The sequence below is a fragment of the Bos taurus genome, chromosome 3 (genome assembly GCF_002263795.3).
Source record: "Bos taurus isolate L1 Dominette 01449 registration number 42190680 breed Hereford chromosome 3, ARS-UCD2.0, whole genome shotgun sequence".
In the NCBI taxonomy this organism is placed as follows: Eukaryota; Metazoa; Chordata; class Mammalia; order Artiodactyla; family Bovidae; genus Bos; species Bos taurus.
This window is the reverse complement of record NC_037330.1, coordinates 67,477,418-67,495,877: the sequence shown is the minus strand read 5'-3', so window position 1 is coordinate 67,495,877 and position 18,460 is coordinate 67,477,418. Positions and strand designations below refer to the sequence as shown.

At 36.3% G+C, this 18,460-nt stretch overlaps 1 protein-coding gene across 1 annotated transcript in view; it reads right to left on the bottom strand.

Annotated features, from left to right (window-relative positions):
- The window catches only part of PIGK (phosphatidylinositol glycan anchor biosynthesis class K), a 136,895-nt gene that overhangs the window by 71,548 nt on the left and 46,887 nt on the right, over positions 1 to 18,460 (bottom strand). The window contains exon 9 of the mRNA NM_001077880.1: positions 13,006 to 13,178. Within this exon, the coding sequence (NP_001071348.1) occupies positions 13,006 to 13,178 (173 nt within the window). The remainder of the gene's footprint in view (positions 1 to 13,005; positions 13,179 to 18,460) is intronic.

The following is an 18,460-nucleotide window of genomic DNA, read 5'->3' as shown; positions in this document are numbered from 1 at the left end:
GTAGAGGATAGATCACCCTTCTACAGATAAAGTATCTGAGTTTCGGACAGATTAAGTCATGTGCCTTAAGACATAAAGCCAAGAACAAAACCAAAACTTGAATACAAGTCCATTCATCTCCAGACTCTTTCTACCTACTGTCTTAAAGCTTCGATCTAGCACCAGAAGGAATAATTAGGCAATACTTCACCTGAAAATATTTAGAAACCATGTAATGAGATATTGTGATTTCAACAAAAGTGGCAATTTTTTAAATGGGATTACTGATTTATGTTGTTAATATAACTGTCTTCTGCCTTTTGCTTTACCTAACAACTAAAATCCTAACGTGTAGCATATGAATTAATTTTTTAAAAATTGAATCCAGTTTTCCCCACTGATAAATTATAAAAACTATTTTATCCTTATTATTAATTTATCATAAATAATCCTCACACATTTTAAAATTTTATCTGATCCTTTACTTTCTTAATTACTTTAAATATAAATTAATTCCTAAAAATATGCCAGAAGAGTAGCAATTCAAAAAGATTCTATAGATTTACCTACTTTATAGCCAAAATTCCACATTACGAGGTTTATTAAAGCAAGACAACTTACATATACAAGGTACTTTTACCACACTTTTTTAAACTGACAATTCAGTATAAAAACTCTCTTTCTTCTGCTAATGGTAGAAAGAAAAAAATACTATGATTTATTTTAAAGTATAGCCTACCTCACCCTTTAGCATTAAAAAAAAAAAAAGCCTTCCTTATACACAAATATGTAATTCTACTGCCACCTTCTGGTAAAACACAATTTCTCAATTTTTAATAGTACTTCTGACTATAAAGTGATAAACCTTCAGATATGAAATATCTCCTTTCCAATATTAGATTAATAAAAAGCAGAATAAATTATTTTTATAAATGGCAAAATTATACTAAAAATAGAATTCTATCAATAATTTTACAGTACATGTAATATATTCTCTCAATGTTAACACTTACTGAGCACTCTACTATTTGAGCACTGAAGAGCTTTACAAGCAAAATAAAAATCAATTATCTTAATAACCTTTATAAAGTGGAATGATTATTCCCATTTTACAGAGAGAATCAAAGAAATCAAGTGGTCTGCTTGAGGTACATAGCTATTAAATGGCAGACTCTGAATTTAGAAGCAGATTGATTCCAATGACCCTGCTGTTGATCAATGTGTTCTAACAGCCTCTGTAACATCAGATAATAGATATTAATAAGTTGACTGAACTCATTTAGGACATTAAATCTTAATTTAGTGGGGTAAAGCAACAATATTACAATTAGTGAGGAAATTAGAAGAGCCACAGAACATAGAATTAAAGAATTCAAAGAAACCATAAAGGTCCCACAGTCAAATTTTCCATATAATTGAAAACATTTTTCAATTTCCATATAATTGAAAACATTATTCTTTAAACATTTAGTCAATGGATTAAGCTCTAATGTCCTATTTTTACAAATAATTATACCATGTCATTTTGAAATCTTTCAAAATTAAAAAAAAAAATTTATGTTCAGTGTTTAAATTTAATTTTGCTCTGACACAGTTTAACATACTAAAAAACACCAGCTAGAAATTACTATCCTTAGTCAACATAATATTTACTAATTTATATTCAGAGAGGTTTTACTTACACAAAAGGATATACTACATTCTACTATACTATTTCTATACACTGATTTCTTAAAAGTCATAAACCAATTCAATGAATTTCAATTTCACATAGTAAAATAAATTCTGCAAAAAAACTTCCCATAAAATAATCAACACATTATTTTTACACTACAACAGTAAGAACTTTATGTCTAAAAGCTTTTGCACAGCAAAAGAAACCATAAACAAAATAAAGAACAACTTATGGAATAGGAGAAAATATTTGCAAATGATGCAACCGATAAGGAATTAATTCCCATGGTATACAAACAGTTCAGACAGCTCAATATCAAAAAAACAACAGCCCAATCAAAAAAATGTGCAAAAGACCTAAACAGACATTCCTCCAAAGAAGATACACAGGTGGCCAACAAACACATGAACAGATGCTCAATGTCGCTAACTATTAGAGAAATGCAAATCAAAATTACAATGGGGTATCACCTCACACTGATCAGAATGGCCACCATAGAAAGTCTACAAATAATAAATCCTGAAAAGCGTGTGGAGAAATGGGAACCCTAGCACTGTGGAGAACATGCTGCTGCTGCTGCTGCTGCTACTAAGTCGCTTCAGTCGTGTCTGACTCTGTGCGACCCCATAGACAGCAGCCCAACAGGCTCCCCCATCCCTGGGATTCTCCAGGCAAGAACTCTGGAGTGGGATGCCATTTCCTTCTCCAATGCATGAAAGTGAAAAATGAAAGTGAAGTCGCTTATTCGTGTCCGATTCTGTGCAACCCCATGGACTGCAGCCTACCAGGCTCCTCCGTCCATGTGATTTTCCAGGCAAGAACACTGGAGTGGGGTGCCAGTGCCTTCTCCAGGGAGAACAGTATGAAGATTCCTTAAAAAACTAAAGATAAAGTTATCATATGATCCAGCAATCCCACTCCTGGGTATAGATCCAAAACTGATGAAAATTCTAATTCAAAACGATACATGCATCCCAATTCCCAATGTTTATGGTGGCACTATTTACAATAGCCAAGATGTGGAAACAACCTAAATAACCACCAAGAGATAAACGGATAAAGAAGATGTGGTATATAAATATAATCAATATTACTGTCATAAAAAAGAATGAAATAATGCCATTTGCAGTGACATAAATAGACCTAGAGATTATCATACTAATGAAGTAAATCAGACAGACATATATAATCACTTATATGTGGAATCTAAAAGATACAAATGCACTACAAAACAGAAATACTCATAAACACAGAAAACAAACTTATGGTTACCAAGGGGAAGAGATGGGGGAGGGAGGGGAGGAGGGAGGGGGACAATTTAGGAATTTGGGATTAGCAGATACACTCTACTATTAACACAAATAAAATAAACAACAAAGTCACACTGTATAGCATAGGGAACTATATTCAATATCTTATAATAACCTATAATGGAAAAGAATCTGAAAAAGAGTATATATATGTGTTGACATGCATAAATAAATCAATTTGCTGTACACTTAAAACTAACACAATATTGTATCCAACTATACTTCAATTAAAAAAACTTTATGTGTATGTAAAATTACAAAATAAATAATGTAACCATCAATTTTGGTATCTTTATAAATCAACCACATGCATTTTATGGTCTGATATTCTACTTTAATGAGCTTCTGAATAACTGCAACTAACAGTTATAAATAACAATATAAAATAAATGGCCAAATAAGATGCTTGTTAATATAAAATTATAACAATGAGGAAGTTAATCACTTTGAAAGACAGAGTAGTATGTAGAATGCTGCTGCTGCTAAGTCACTTCAGTCGTGTCCAACTCTGTGCAACCCCATAGACAGCAGGGATTCTCCAGGCCAGAACACTGGAGTGGGTTGCCATTTCCTTCTCCAATGCATGAAAGTGAAAAGTGAAAGTGAAGTCGCTCAGTTCTGTCCGACCCTCAGCAACCCCATGGACTGCAGCCTACCAGGCTCCTCCATCCATGGGATTTTCCAGGCAAGAGTACTGGAGTGGGGTGCCATTGCCTTCTCCAAGTATGTAGAATAGTAGGGGAGAAATCCTGTCAACCATTATTTGAACCATTTTGATGAATCTTTGGTTCATAAAGTTTCATAATCATATCAATTCACTATGAGCAATTTTCAGTGAATTGTTTCATCACAAAGCTTCATATTCCTCATATATTATTTTGGCCAAATTTCATGTTTCTACTGAATGTGTACATTTAAATTTTATCTAATTTCCTAGTAAACATTACAAACAGAGACTAGAACTCATATGATTATTGATATTTTATTTCCATATAAATTTTAGAATCTGTCAATCTCTACAGAAAAAAGCCTGCTGGGATTTTGACTGGGATTGTGTTGTTCAATACCAGAATCAATAAAGTCCAAGAATATAGTCAATATAAAAATTAATTGTACTTCTATATTTGAGCAACAAATGAAAAATAAATTTTTAAAATATCACTTAAAATAGCATCAAAACCAAAAATACTTAGGGATAAACTTAACAAAAAGTATGGAAAACTTCTCTACGAAAACTATAAAACAATGCAGAGAGAAAATACAGGAGATCTAGATAAATGCAGATATATGTTCACAGATCAGAGCACTCAATATTGTTAAGCTATCTATACTTCTCAAATTAACATATGAAGTCAATCCAATTTCAATCAAAATTCTAATAGGTTTTTTTTTAGAAACAGACAAGTTGATTCTAAAATTTGTATGGAAACAAAGGATCTAGAATAGTCAAGAGAACCTTGAGAAAGAAAAACTGACTTGTAGGACTTAGAAAAACAAATGTCCTCCAACTGGTGATTTCCAAGACTTATTATAATTCTAAAATAATTAAGACAGTACAATACTTGTATAAACAGAGACACAGTTCAATGAAACAGAATACAGTCCAGAAACAGACCCACACATATACAGTCATGTGATTTTGACAAAGGCATCAACATAATGCAATAACGAATTCAAGTTTTTCAACATATGGTGTGGCAGTAACTAGTTAGTCATATTTTAAAAACTGAACCTTAACTCCTACCTAACACTATACTCAAAAATTAATTCAAAATAAACCATAATCCTAAACATAAAAGCTAAAACTATAAAACTTATAGCAGAAAATAAAGGAAAGTCTTTATGACTTTGATTTAGCTTAAGAATCCTTGCACAGAGGAGTAAATAGTATGAAAGGTATTAAGCTTAAAGTAAAGTGATAAATGAGCTTTATCAACATTAAATCTCCTTCTCTTCAAAAGATATTAAGACTATGAAAGGAAAGCCAAAGACTAAGAAAAAATATTGCAATACATATATTTGACACACGACTTGTACCCAGAATACATAAAGAAATCTTACAATTCAATAAGAAAACAACTGTTTTTTTTTTTAATTTTTCATTTTGTACTGGGGTATAGTCAGTCTCTCCCATAAGGAAACTTCAGTAAGTCTCTTATCCTTCTCCATCAGAGGGCAGAAAGACTGAAAACCACAATCACAGAAAACTAACCAATCTGATCACATGGACCACAGCCTTGTCTAACTCACTGAACCCATGAGCCACGCCATGTAGGGCCACCCAAGACAGATGGGTCATAGTGGAGAGTTCTGACAAAACGTGGTCCACTGGAGAAGGGAATGGCAAACCACTTCAGTATTCTTGCCTTGAGAACCCCATGAACAGTATGAAAAGGCAAAAAGATAGGACACTGAAGGATGAACTCCCCAGGTTGGTAGGTGCCCAATATGCTACTGGAGATCAGTAGAGAGATAACTCCAGAAAGAATGAAGAGATGGAACCAAAGCAAAAACAACACCCAGTTGTGGATGTGACTGCTGTTGAAAGTAAAGTCCGATGCTGTAAAGAGCAATACTGCATAAGAACCTGGAATGTCAGGTCCACGAATCAAGGCAAATTGGAAGTGGTCAAACAGGAGATGGCAAGGGTGAACACCAACATTTTAGGAATCAGCGAACTAAAATGGACTGGAATGGGGGAATTTAACTCAGACAACCATTATATCTACTACTATGTGCAAGAATCCCTTAGAAAAAATGGAGTAGCCATCATAGTCAACAAGAGAGTCTGAAATGCAGCAACTCGATGCAATCTCAGAGATGACCGAACGATCTTAGAAATGCTGGGCTGGATGAAGCACAAACTGGAATCAAGATTGCCAGGAGATATATCAATAATCTCAGATATGCAGATGACACCACCCTTATGGCAGAAAGAGAAGAAGAACTAAAAAGCCTACTGATGAAAGTAAAAGAGGATAGTAAAAAAGTTGGCTTAAAACTCAACATTCAGAAAACTAAGATCATGGCATCTGGTCCCATCACTTCATGGCAAATAGATGGGGAAACTGAAAACAGTGACAGACTTCATTTTGGGGGGCTCCAAAATCATTGTAGATGGTGACTGCAGCCATGAAATTAAAAGATGCTTGCTCCTTGCAAGAAAAGTTATGACCAACCTAGACAGCATATCAAAAAGCAGAGACATTATTTTGTCAACAAAGGTTCATCTAGTCAAAGCTATGTTTTTTCCAGTAGTCATGTATGGATGTGAGAGTTGGACTATAAAGAAAGCTGGGCACCAAAGAATTGATGTTTTTGAACTGTGATGTTGGAGAAGACTCTTGAGAGTCCCTTGAACTGCAAGAAGATCCAACTAGTCAATCCTAAAAGAAATCAGTCCTGAATATTCACTGGAAGGAATGATGCTGAAGCTGAAACTCCAATATTTTGGCCACCTGATGCAAAGATCTGACTCATTGGAAAAGACCCTGATGCTGGGAAAAAATGAAGGCGGGAGGAGAAGGAGACAACAGATGAGATGGTTGGATGGCATCACCAACTCAATGGACATAAGTTTGAGTAAACTCCAGGAGTTGGTGATGGACAGGGAGGCCTGGAGTGCTGCAGTCCATGGTGTAGCAAAGAGTCAGACACGACTGAGCAACTGAACTGAACTGAACTTTTAGCTGATTAGCAAACAATGTTGTCAAAGTTTCATGTGAACAGCAAAGAGACTCAGCTATACATATACATGTATCCATTCTTCCCCAAACCCCCTCCCAACCAGGTTGCTACAAACACTGATCAGAGTTACATGTGCTATACAGTAGGTCTTTGTTGAAAATAACCCAGTTTTTTAAAAATGAGCAAAAGACTTAAACAGGCACTTCATGAAACATATACGAATGACAGTAAGCAACATGAAATGATGCTCAATATCCTTAGTAACCAGGGGTTTGCAAATTAAAATCATAATGAGATTATCACTACCTGTCTAGAGAATAGCTAAAATTAAAAAGACAGTACCAAGTCTAATTAAGGACATGGAACAACTATTTGCAGAAATGTAAAATGGTACAATGACTACAGAAAATAGTTTGGAAGTTTCTTATCAAGCTAAACATGCATTTCCATATGAACCAGCAAACCTACTCCTAGGTATATTTACTCAAGTGAAGTGAAAACTTCGGTTTGTATACAATGTTTATAGTGGTTTTATTTAATTGCCTAAAACTGGGGGGGCAAATGTCCTCCAATTGGTGAGATACACCAATAAAAAGGCACAAACTAAAGATACATGTGACAACAGGAATGAATCTGACATGCATTCTGGCAGTAAAAGAAGCCGGACTAGAAAATTTTTTTTTTTTGCTAATCAAGTCATGCCTTTTATTTTTACAGAGATTAACAATCTTTTAGAAAATTCAGTCTGTTTAGGATGTCTTATAACCAGCAATAGCAATTTCTAGCAAGCTTTCCTGAAAAAAAGTATTTGTATGAGAGATGCCTTTAACATTAATTACTTAGGATGCTTTTATTTTTTTATTTTTTTTTTATTTTTTTTTTTTAGTGAGCTTTATAGATACATGTTTTTTTTTTTTTTCCTTGTTAATTTTCTGTTTAGTTGATCTATCCATAAGTGTGAGTGGGGTATTCAAGTCTCCCACTATTATTGTGTTATTGTTAATTTCTCCTTTCATACTTGTTAGAAAATTTTTAATAATAAATTGGCATGGTGATTATCCAACATGCATGCATTTATCAAAACTCAGAAATATACACTAAAAAAGGGTAATTTTACCAAACTAAAAAAAGAAGAAGAAAAAAAAAAAAAACTACAGGTGCATCAGTTCAGTCCAGTCCCTCAGTCGTGTCCAACTCTTTGCGACCCCATGAATCGCAGCATGCCAGGCCTCCCTGTCCATCACCAACTCCCGAAGTTCACTCAGACTCACGTCCATCGAGTCAGTGATGCCATCCAGCCATCTCATCCTCTGTCATCCCCTTCTCCTCCTGCTTCTAATCCCTCCCAGCATCAGGGTCTTTTCCAATGAGTCAACTCTTCGCATGAGGTGGCCAAAGTACTGGAGTTTCAGCTTCAGCATCATTCCTTCCAAAGAAATCCCAGGGCTCATCTCCTTCAGAATGGACTGGTTGGATCTCCTTGCAGTCCAAGGGACTCTCAAGAGTCTTCTCCAACACCACAATTCAAAAGCATCAATTCTTTGGCACTCAGCTTTCTTCACAGTCCAACTCTCACATCCATACATGACTACTGGAAAAACCATAGCCTTGACTAGACGGACCTTTGTTGGCAAAGCAATGTCTCTGCTTTTGAATATGCTATCTAGGTTGGTCATAACTTTCCTTCCAAGGAGTAAGTATCTTTTCATTTCATGGCTGCAGTCACCATCTGCAGTGACAATATAAAATGACTTCCAAAAACATAGTACCATAGTATGTAAGAGCAACAAAACCTAAGGTTTAGAGATACCTGTTTAGGTGATGTAACCAAGATGAACGGCAAGAAAGCAAACTCCATTTAAGAGAAGGGAAAATGGTTAACTTTGAGGAGGAGTGAAAGGGCAGAGACTGAGAAGGGCTGTAAGGGATGGGGGATCTTCTGGTATACCAGCTTTGTTCTTTCTCTGGTGGTTACATGAGCAGTTGCTTTCTGATAATTCACTGTGCTATCATTTATACTTTATATCGTTTTAAAAGCGAGCAAGGCAAGTAAACTCAGGGTAAATTATAAAAGAATAAAATAATATATATTTTTTAGAGGTAGGAAGCATTCCTGGATTTATATTTTGGCTACACCATTTGTTAGATGTGTGACTTTAGGCAGGTTTCTTAACCTTTCTCAGTCTCACTTTACTCATCTGTATAATGGGAAAATTTTACCTGCCTCATAATTATGTGAATTAAATGGGATTAATGTAATTTTTACTTGAGGGTATCTGCCTAGCTTCCAAGTTTATTTTGGAAGGTTCATCTTATCCACCTGGGGATGGCCCTCCAGTAGCCTAGATTTTGTGTCAAATGACCCCACTACTGCCCAGCTGGGTCAGAGGTGAGCAACTGACTCAAGCTGGGCTACTCAAGAAGCCCCCTGTAGAGCTTAAAATGGAGGGTGAGCAAGTTAATTCTCTAGTTGCACTTTATCATCAATCTTTGTTCAGTCGCTAAGTTGTATCCAACTCTTGGCAACCCCATGAACTGCAGCACACCAGGCTTCCCTGTCCATCACTATCTCCCTGAGTTTCTTCAAATTCATGTCCATTGAGTCAGTGATGCTATCCAACCATCTCATCCTCTGACACCCTCTTCTCCTCTTACCCTCAATTTTTCCCAGCATCAGGGTTTTTTCCAAAAAGTCAGCTCTTCGCATCAGCTGGCCAAAGTATCATGATGAACAGAATGGATATAAAGCTCCAGAAGAGCAGTGTAAACACATTCTATGCCCTACATTCAGAGTAGGAGAGAAAGAAAAGCCTAGAACAACACAGAGACAGAGTGAGTAATGCCCACATTTTTGACTGATTTCTGCTGCTTGATTCCAGTCACTTACTGGAAGCTACCCTTGGGTCCCATAAACACAGAATACCTATATAAGAGATATCTTTAAGGAAATAATGCTAGCTCAGGTTGGATTCTATTATTTTCAATCCAACAAGGCTAGGCAATAGTCCTTATATAAAGCATGAAGCACCTAGAAAAGGCTCAAAATCTAGAAACTGTGGCAGGAGCTTTCTGATCTTTGACTGACTACATGAGCTGCAGACTTCCTTACCCAGCCCTTGAAAGAGTTCTACTCTGGTGTCCAAAACATAGACTGACCTTGTTAAGGTCATTTTCATCCCTCTATCTATAAGAAATCTGTAAGAAAAGCATCCAGCTCAAATTTCCCATTAGATTCAAAAATTGTAATTGCTAAAGACTGCCTCAAGAGAGAAAGAAATTCTATAGTATGACAGAATAAAATTACAACAGCCAAAAATTAATAGAATCAAATGCCTAAATTTAGAGCATAAAGCAAAAGTCAGACAGGGTAAGATGTCACCTAACCAACCAAGGTAAAAATTGAGTATTTATACTTGATATTGTCCAAGATTTCATTATTTCTTGGACAATGCCTACAGAATTTACACTTCTACATTTTAGTGTGGGTATTTTTACATTCACAAGCTATAGGCTATTTTCCCTAGGGTACTCTGGTACACCAAGTAACGTTGACATGGACTTATTACTATATTATAGAAAGTCCAACTGTTTGAGGCTGTTTGTCTGCTTATTTATCAAAGTCAACCTATGTACACTGGGATAAAACAGTTCAGAATCAAGTTATATAAGGCAAGCTTATTGCAACCATTCCTTATTTTGCCTCATTTTAATAAATTAAAGACACAGTAAGACACATGGTGAAACAAGTGTTGTCGCTAAGGTTATGATTATCACTTAAGTATATGACTGTACCTTATTCATATAATACGTGTATGTTGGAAGACATATTAAAAAACAATTATTTCATATAGCTACTTCAGTCAATTTTATGTTCTAATGTTCTCCATTGTATTGGAATTTAGTTTAGCTTGCTCTAATACACAAAATATGAAATATAGACAATCTGGAAAATGAGTTCCATTATTTTCCTAATATATGTATAAAATATTATTTTTAAAAGCTTAACTGTCGATTTTAATAACAGTAATTGTATTGATGTTTTAACCTAAGATCTGTAAAATTACATATGCATTCAATCCCCAAATTTCCTTAATAAAGTAGCTTTTTGTGATAGCTGATCTCTAAATATACTTTTCTCTAAACAAACATCCAACTGCCACTCATATTTGCATATAAATAGCACCTATAATAATGAGATAATATTTGTATCACCCAAGAAAAAATTTCTGGAATATGTTGAGAATTGAATCCTCCTAAATTAATTAGATAACAAGTATCAGTAATTATGAAACCATCTGTGAGCAATGTTCTAAATAAAATTTATTCATAAACACTAGAGGGTGCTCAAATTCAACAGTGTCTGCTCATTGCTGAGCATCTGAAAGCAACAACCCTGTTAATCAACTATATTCCAATATAAAATAAAAATTAAAAAACAAAATACAGTGCCTGATATCTGGCATTGATGCTTAAAATAATTTTCTCCTTAATTAAAGATAAATGAAGATAATTATCAGCACCAACAACTTTTGCTTTTGAATTATATAGAGAGATACTTCATGAGATAAAATTTCATCTTTCCAGAATATATAATAGAACTTAGTAGAATTCCACTGAAATCATTTTTATTGTACAACTATTATATTTAATATTGTGTTAAGTGAACAGAATAGAAAATAAGTACAGAGGAAGTATAAACACAGTCCTTATCACTATAGGAAATTAATGCAATATTCAGATGGTTAACAAAAGGTGTATCCCGTATATTATGGACTTAGGTTCAAGGAAAATTACAAAATGAACCTGGTAAAAGACATACAGTAGCTCAATTTCAATTGCTAAGTATTAAGGTATAGTTTACCTATTTTACAAAAGCAACTTAAAAACAGTATTTAAATAATAAATAAAGTAACACTGTTGTTGGATATCATCTGTTGTCTCGAGAAAATATTTTTAAAGCCAACAGACATAGGAAATTGAAAACGAAAAAATCTAGACTTTGAATATCATAATAGGAAATAATAATAAAATCAATTTCAAATCTTCATAAGAAATACATTTACTACTAGCTTTTAAAATTTATTTCTAAAACATTCACAACCTCAATTACAAATCTTTGAAATTTTCAAAATTTAAAGTAATTTATATGTTGCCATTTGGCAATCCAGGAAAGCTCCCTGGAGTATGTGTTTCCAATAGATAGCATGAAACAATTCCAAATAACAAAGCTGAATGGCAAACAATATCAATTTCTATGTATTTCAAAAAAATAAGTATTAACTGAGATACTACTTAACCCCCAACAAAGTATGTTGCCTTTAAAAATGTTTAAGAGAAGAAAAACAGAACACTATCTATACTTCTAAAGTCACATAGCCAAAATTAACGAGTCTCTCTCAGTCTCTCACTCTTTCACACACACACACACACACACACACACACGCATGCACACACTACTCACTCACACACAATCCACTCCTCAAGAGGAGAGTACTTGGAGTATACCTACCTCTCTTTCTCTCATTCCTTTCCCTAACTAATAACTAAGGGACCCCAGAGAAATCCTGAACAGTGGGAACTGTTCATAAAAAGCCACTTCAAATTTACAACAGCCCCAGATAAACTGTTTAATAGAATACAACACTAGACAAAAGCCAGAGATAGGCTTGAACCAGACTCATAAACCACCCAGACTCTGGGAAACAAAACACACGGCAAAGAACTAATCAGACTGCTGGAGTCCAGAGAAATCCTGAAAACAGAAGCACTGTGCTAGAGTTTGAAGTACACATTTGGCATCTATATTCTCCTGGTACTGATCTCCTCTTTCTATGTTTATCTGCCTTGCCTCTGCCAGATTCCTAGGGCCTATTATACTCTAAATGCCCAGCTGCCAGCTTCCCTATTCAGTGTTACGTCATTTAATACCTTCTACTGCAATAGGTGACAAAATACACATTTGTTAGAGAGTATTAATCTTTGAAATGTCCTGCCCAGTTATGAAGGTCTTCTGAACCAGCATATACACCTCTACTGACAGAAAAGTATGGCTCAGACATAATCAGTTGTCAGGGAAGTTTTCATCTTTTTAAAAGCAAGTCTGAATTCACACTACTTACAAACATCATATTTTGGAGCTACAACATAACCCTGATCAAGATCTTAGCTTGTCACTGGTATTTAGAGCTTTTGCCCATTAATCTGAAAAGCAAAGAACCAACTAAAGTGAAGAATGGGTAGAAAGGTGCAATTTTATTTATAAATACAAATATTCATCTCATTATTATATCACATAAAAATTTACAAACCATGAGACTAGAATACTCTATTCAAAAAATAATTTAAGATGAATACCTGCTTTCCACGACTCCTGAATCTGGCTGCAAACTAATAGTCTCTGTTGTAATTTCCACTTTCCGTACACTTCCAAAGAAATCAGTTATCAGGACATTTTTAGGATCCCTCTGAAAAAGATCAGTGCGATGTCCAGGAGTAGACACACACAGACTTCTGGGGCATACCTGAAACTGAAAAAAATATGTATAGCAATAATAAATGCGCATGCTTACATATTCATACAGCTTATATTAAATTCATTAACACAACATTGTAGTTCTAAAGATTAAACTTTCATTGCTACTGTACTGCTTGACACTTTAGGAAAGCTTTACAGACATTAGAATAGGTTATTGATAAAACAGGAAGCTGGCCAGGGAGGAAAACAACATTCCCTTTTTTAAATCATATGCTACAAAGTATGAAAGCAAAAGTGTTAGTCCCTCAGTTGTGTCCAATTCTTTGAGACCCCATGGACTGGAGCTCACCAAGCTCCTCTGTCCATGGGATTCTCCAGGCAAGAATACTGGAGTGAGTAACCATTCCCTCCTCCAGGGGATCTTCCCAACCTAAGGATGAACCCAGGTCTCCTGCATTGCAGGCTGATTCTTTACCATCTGAGCCACCAGGGAAATTTATGAGAACTCACAGGCAACACTATGACAAGAAAACTGCTTTTTTCTGCATCTATATCCATCTCGGTAGAATGATCTTACCAGAGCAATTTTTTAAACATTTTGCAACCATGACCCTTCATTCAAATTTTAAATTCCAATAAAATATTTACTATATAATAGACAAGTATGTAAAGAAGATGAAATCAGAGCTGCTCTGGACTGCAAGAAGCTAAAGCACAGCCTTGCTATCCATCCCCCTGTCCTCCTGCTGTGAAGCTACATAAACTATTCTAAAAATCAGGTACCTTTCTTAATTTATCCATAAACCCAAAGAACCTCAAGACACCCTAGTGCTCCAAGGAATAGTCTGAAAACTACAACTTCATCACTACACAGATCTCACAGTAACTTTTAGGTCAATCTTATACCCGATACTCCACACCAGTGAACTGCCAAGGACCCCTACAGGACATTTGGTCCATGTCAAAAGGTCCTTAATATTTGGTCCTGTCCAGAACCATCTGGAATGAACTAAATATGCTCATGGACATCTGGACAAGCCAAATTTCAAGGATCCTTTGCCATGGACCAAATGTCTTATGGACATGTTGGGCAGGATCAAATGTCTGCTAACCCCAATGCCAGACGCAAGTTCATTCACTATGCAAAGCATAAAAAGTGCCCACTATACATATGTCACATGGTTACCTTTCATAGAGGATACAAAAACTGATAAGACTTGGGTCTTCTCTTCAAGTCTAGTCAGAGATGGATAAACATAGCAAGGTAGGGAAAAAGGTCGGAGAAGGCAATGGCACCCCACTCCAGTACTCTTGCCTGGAAAATCCCATGGACGGAGGAGCCTGGTAGGCTGCAGTCCATGAGGTCGCTAGGAGTCGGACACGACTGAGTGACTTCACTTTTCACTTTTCACTTTCATGCATTGGAGAAGGAAATGGCAACCCACTAAGTGTTCTTGCCTGGAAAATCCCAGGGATGGGGGAACCTGGTGGGCTGCTGTCTATGGGGTCACACAGAGTCGGACACGACGGAAGCGACTTAGCAGCAGCAGCAGCAGCAGCAGGGAAAAAGGTAACAGGTTCTAATTCAGAAAAAAATAAACTTCTAAGTGTTTGAGGATAAGAAAAAAGAGGGAGTGGGACTTAAGCTATTTTTTGAAAGAAATAGGAAGATTACAGATGGGAAATAAGAGCATTTCTAATAAAGGAGCAGCTGTAGAGATGTATAAGGCAAAGAACCCAGCTTGGCAGAAGCCCAGGCTATCTAAAGGAAACCATTACAGGCCCAGACACCACAGAACTTGTGCACCTGTGGCAACAAGACTATGTGCATAGGTAATCACCAACACGACAGGAGAGGGATGGGGAAGGGCAGAGCAACTCTAATTTATAGCACGCAGGTGTTCCAAGAACCATGTGAAGCAGTTTGTAGATATTCTCATTTAAGTTTACCAATAACTTTGAGGTATACAAAAATTATTATCTCCCCTTCAAACTAAAGCTCAAAGAGCTTAAGTAATTTGTATAACATCACAGTGCCTTCCAGATTCAGGAAAGCAATAACAGGAAATAAGAAGAGTTCATGATATAAATTAAGAAGCAAAGGAGGAAAAAATGGGTAGGGGAAGGCTAAGAAAGTGAAATGTCAAACAAGGACAAAACAGATGGAAGGCTGAAGAAACAAAGTAAAAGATAAAATAAACAAAGATAAAATTAAAGTTCTAGGTATAGTGAAGGTACTCCTGTGTGAACAACCTGGTGGGCTTTGTTAAGTACACAATAAATATTTTCTTCCTTGCTGCTAAAAAACAAACGAAAAACATACTTTGACTTTTTTAAAAAACTGAATTATAACTGAGACAATTACATTAGTTTCAGATGCACCACATAGTGATTTGCCATTTTTGTACATTACGAAATGGTCACCATGAGAAGTCTAGTTACAATCTGTCATCATACAAAGTTATTAAACCATTGACTATATTCCCTATGCTGTACATTACACTGCTATGACTTATTTACTTTATAACTATAAGTTTATACTTCTTAATCCTCTTTAACTATTTCACCCGTGCCTCCCCTTAACTCACCCATCTGACAACCATCTGTTTGCTCCGTCTCTGACTCTATTTCTGTTTTATTTTTTAGATTCCACATATAAGTGATAGTATACAGTATCTATCTTTTCTCTCACTTACTTCACTAAGCATAATACCCTCTAGGTCCATCCGTGTTGTTGCAAATGGCAAAATTCCATTATTTTCTTTGGCTGAGTAATATTTCATTGTATATATATACCACATCTTTACTCATTCATCTATTGGTAGAGACTTACAGTTACTTCCATATTTGGCTACTGTAAATAATGTTGCTATGAACATCGAGGTGCATGAGAGTGTTCTTCCCTAGTCTGTATTCTTACTTCCCTCACTGTAAATTAACAAATAAGCAAGCATAGGTTTATTTCTGGACTACCTATTCTGTTTCATTGTTCTCTATATCTGTTTTTGTAACAGAACCATACTGTTGTTAATTACTTTTTTAGTTTGAAGATCTAATTGACTCTCTCAGGCCAGTTCATGAAGTCAGGCAGCATCCCATCCAGCAACTGAAAGAGTTCTCCGAGGGGTTGTACAAAATAGGTTTTCATAGGAAGAAAGGTAAGGCAAGGTAGCTATTAGCAAAAAAAAAAAAAAAAAAATTCTTTTTAGGCCAGGATATCTCCCTTTCTGGGGGGAGGAACAATAAAAAGGCAAGAGTTTTATCATGCAAACTGCGTCTGGGGTGTTGGGGGATAAAGAGAAACCGTAACATTTTTGCTTAATTCCCATGACACCCAGAGATGCTGGTTCCAGGTTCATAAATTTTAAGTTGGTCATACTTCTTCATTCCATTTCTGACCTTCCAGTCTTAGGGAGATCATTTGCTTGGTGGTCGGCAGCTGTGAATATGAATTTAAAGCTTCTGAGAAAATACAACGCACCATGGGGACTACTTTGATTATTATAAGCAGGATTATCCCCAGTGCTTAGAATGCACTTCAGAGTCATGGTCCCCAATACTCAAACCAACCAAAGACCCCATTGAAGGAGTTAGCCTCTTAAGCCAACTGGCTTGCTCAACGACCTTATGTAATAGAGTTTCACCTTCCATAGACGTGTCAATCCAGGTATAGCAGGTAATACTAGCCATAGCACAGATACCTCCTGGTTGACCTAAAAGATAATCAAGGACTATTCTATTATCAAGAACAACTACAGCCACAGCCTAAGAAAGCTTTCCAGGCAGCTAGCGCTTTTTCAATGGGTTCTGCAATACTTTCAAGAGTTACGGAGAGGCTTCTGATCATATTCTCATTTTTATTTACTCCTTATCAGGGAAACTTGCCCTGCCAAAGGAAGCAATTTCAAATCCTAAATGCCTTCTGGTAGGTCCTTTCTAGAACAGACAGGGGCACAGTTAGATAACCTAAAAGGTATTATCTGCTTATATACCAGTCATCTAGGCATTCATAGACCCAAGGAAAATAACCATCACAAACCAAGACAAATCCTATCAGGGCACAAACTACTTCTACTTAGGTGGCACTGTTAATGGATTCATTTGCAAGTTCTGCTGCTTTTGCCCATCAAGCCAATGGTCAATTAGATTTTCTCCTAATCTGAAAAAGTTGTTCTAAATACCAGAGGTTATCCCTCTAAACAATGGCTTGGGAGATATGGATAACAGTGTTGTCTTTCCAGGTAAATGCCAGACTAAAGAAGGGAAAGCAAAGAAGAAGAGCTTTCAGTTAAAGTATGAAGTATTGATCTGTCATCATGGGCAGAAGCAGTCTACATCAATGTGAGTTATTTCTCTTTTTTGTCAGGTTGATTCGGAGGTCTCCAGCATTTGGACAGGACCAGATGTCAGACAGAATCTTCCTTGGCTCTGAGATGTGTACCCAAGGCTAAATAGCTCTTAGTTTTGCAGCAGTGTCAGCAGTCAGAAATACTTGGTAAGGTCCCTTCTGATAGGGCTCAAAGGCTGCCTTTGTTCTTGTGCTGTGCTGTGCTGTGCTTAGTCTCTCAAATGGGTCTGGCTCTCTGTGACTCCATGGACTGTAGCCCACCAGGCTTCTCCAGCCATGGGGATTCTCCAGGCCAGAATACTGGAGTGGGTTGCCATGCCCTCCTCCAGAGGATCTTCCCAACTCAGGGACTGAACCCAGATCTACCGCATTGCAGGCAGATTCTTTATCGACTAAGCCACCAGGGCAGCCCAAGAACACTGGACTAGGTAGCCTATCCCTTCTCCAGGGGATCTTCCCAACCCAGGAATCGAACCAGGGTCTCCTGCATTGCAGGTAGATTCTTTATCAGCTGAGCTACCAAGGATGCCTGCCTTTGTTCTTAGTGATTTCAAATCAAAATGATGAGAGGAAACTGGAAACATTAATTTGGTGAGTCATTGTCATCTGAGGAAACTAAACAAATACAGGATCCACTTTCAGTTTACAGGTACATAATAAGACCAGAAAGACAATTAGAGTCCATTATCTATAAAGGTACAAATATAATTTTTTCTCTCTATGATTACTTGATTTTTTAAACCAAGATAATCACAGTAAAACTAATCTGTCTGTATTAAACTTGGCCTGATTTTTACAGAAGTGCAACAAGAATAATGATTGACCATGTAAGTTCTTTTTTAAGATTGCTTCGCTGGAACTTTGGAAGCAAAGTACCCGGTTGATTTTTCCAAGCAGTTTTCTTAAAGCTGTCTGGTCATATCTGAGTTGATGTACACCTCTCTCAACTATAAAACATTCCAGACAAAAGAGATTAATACAGTCAA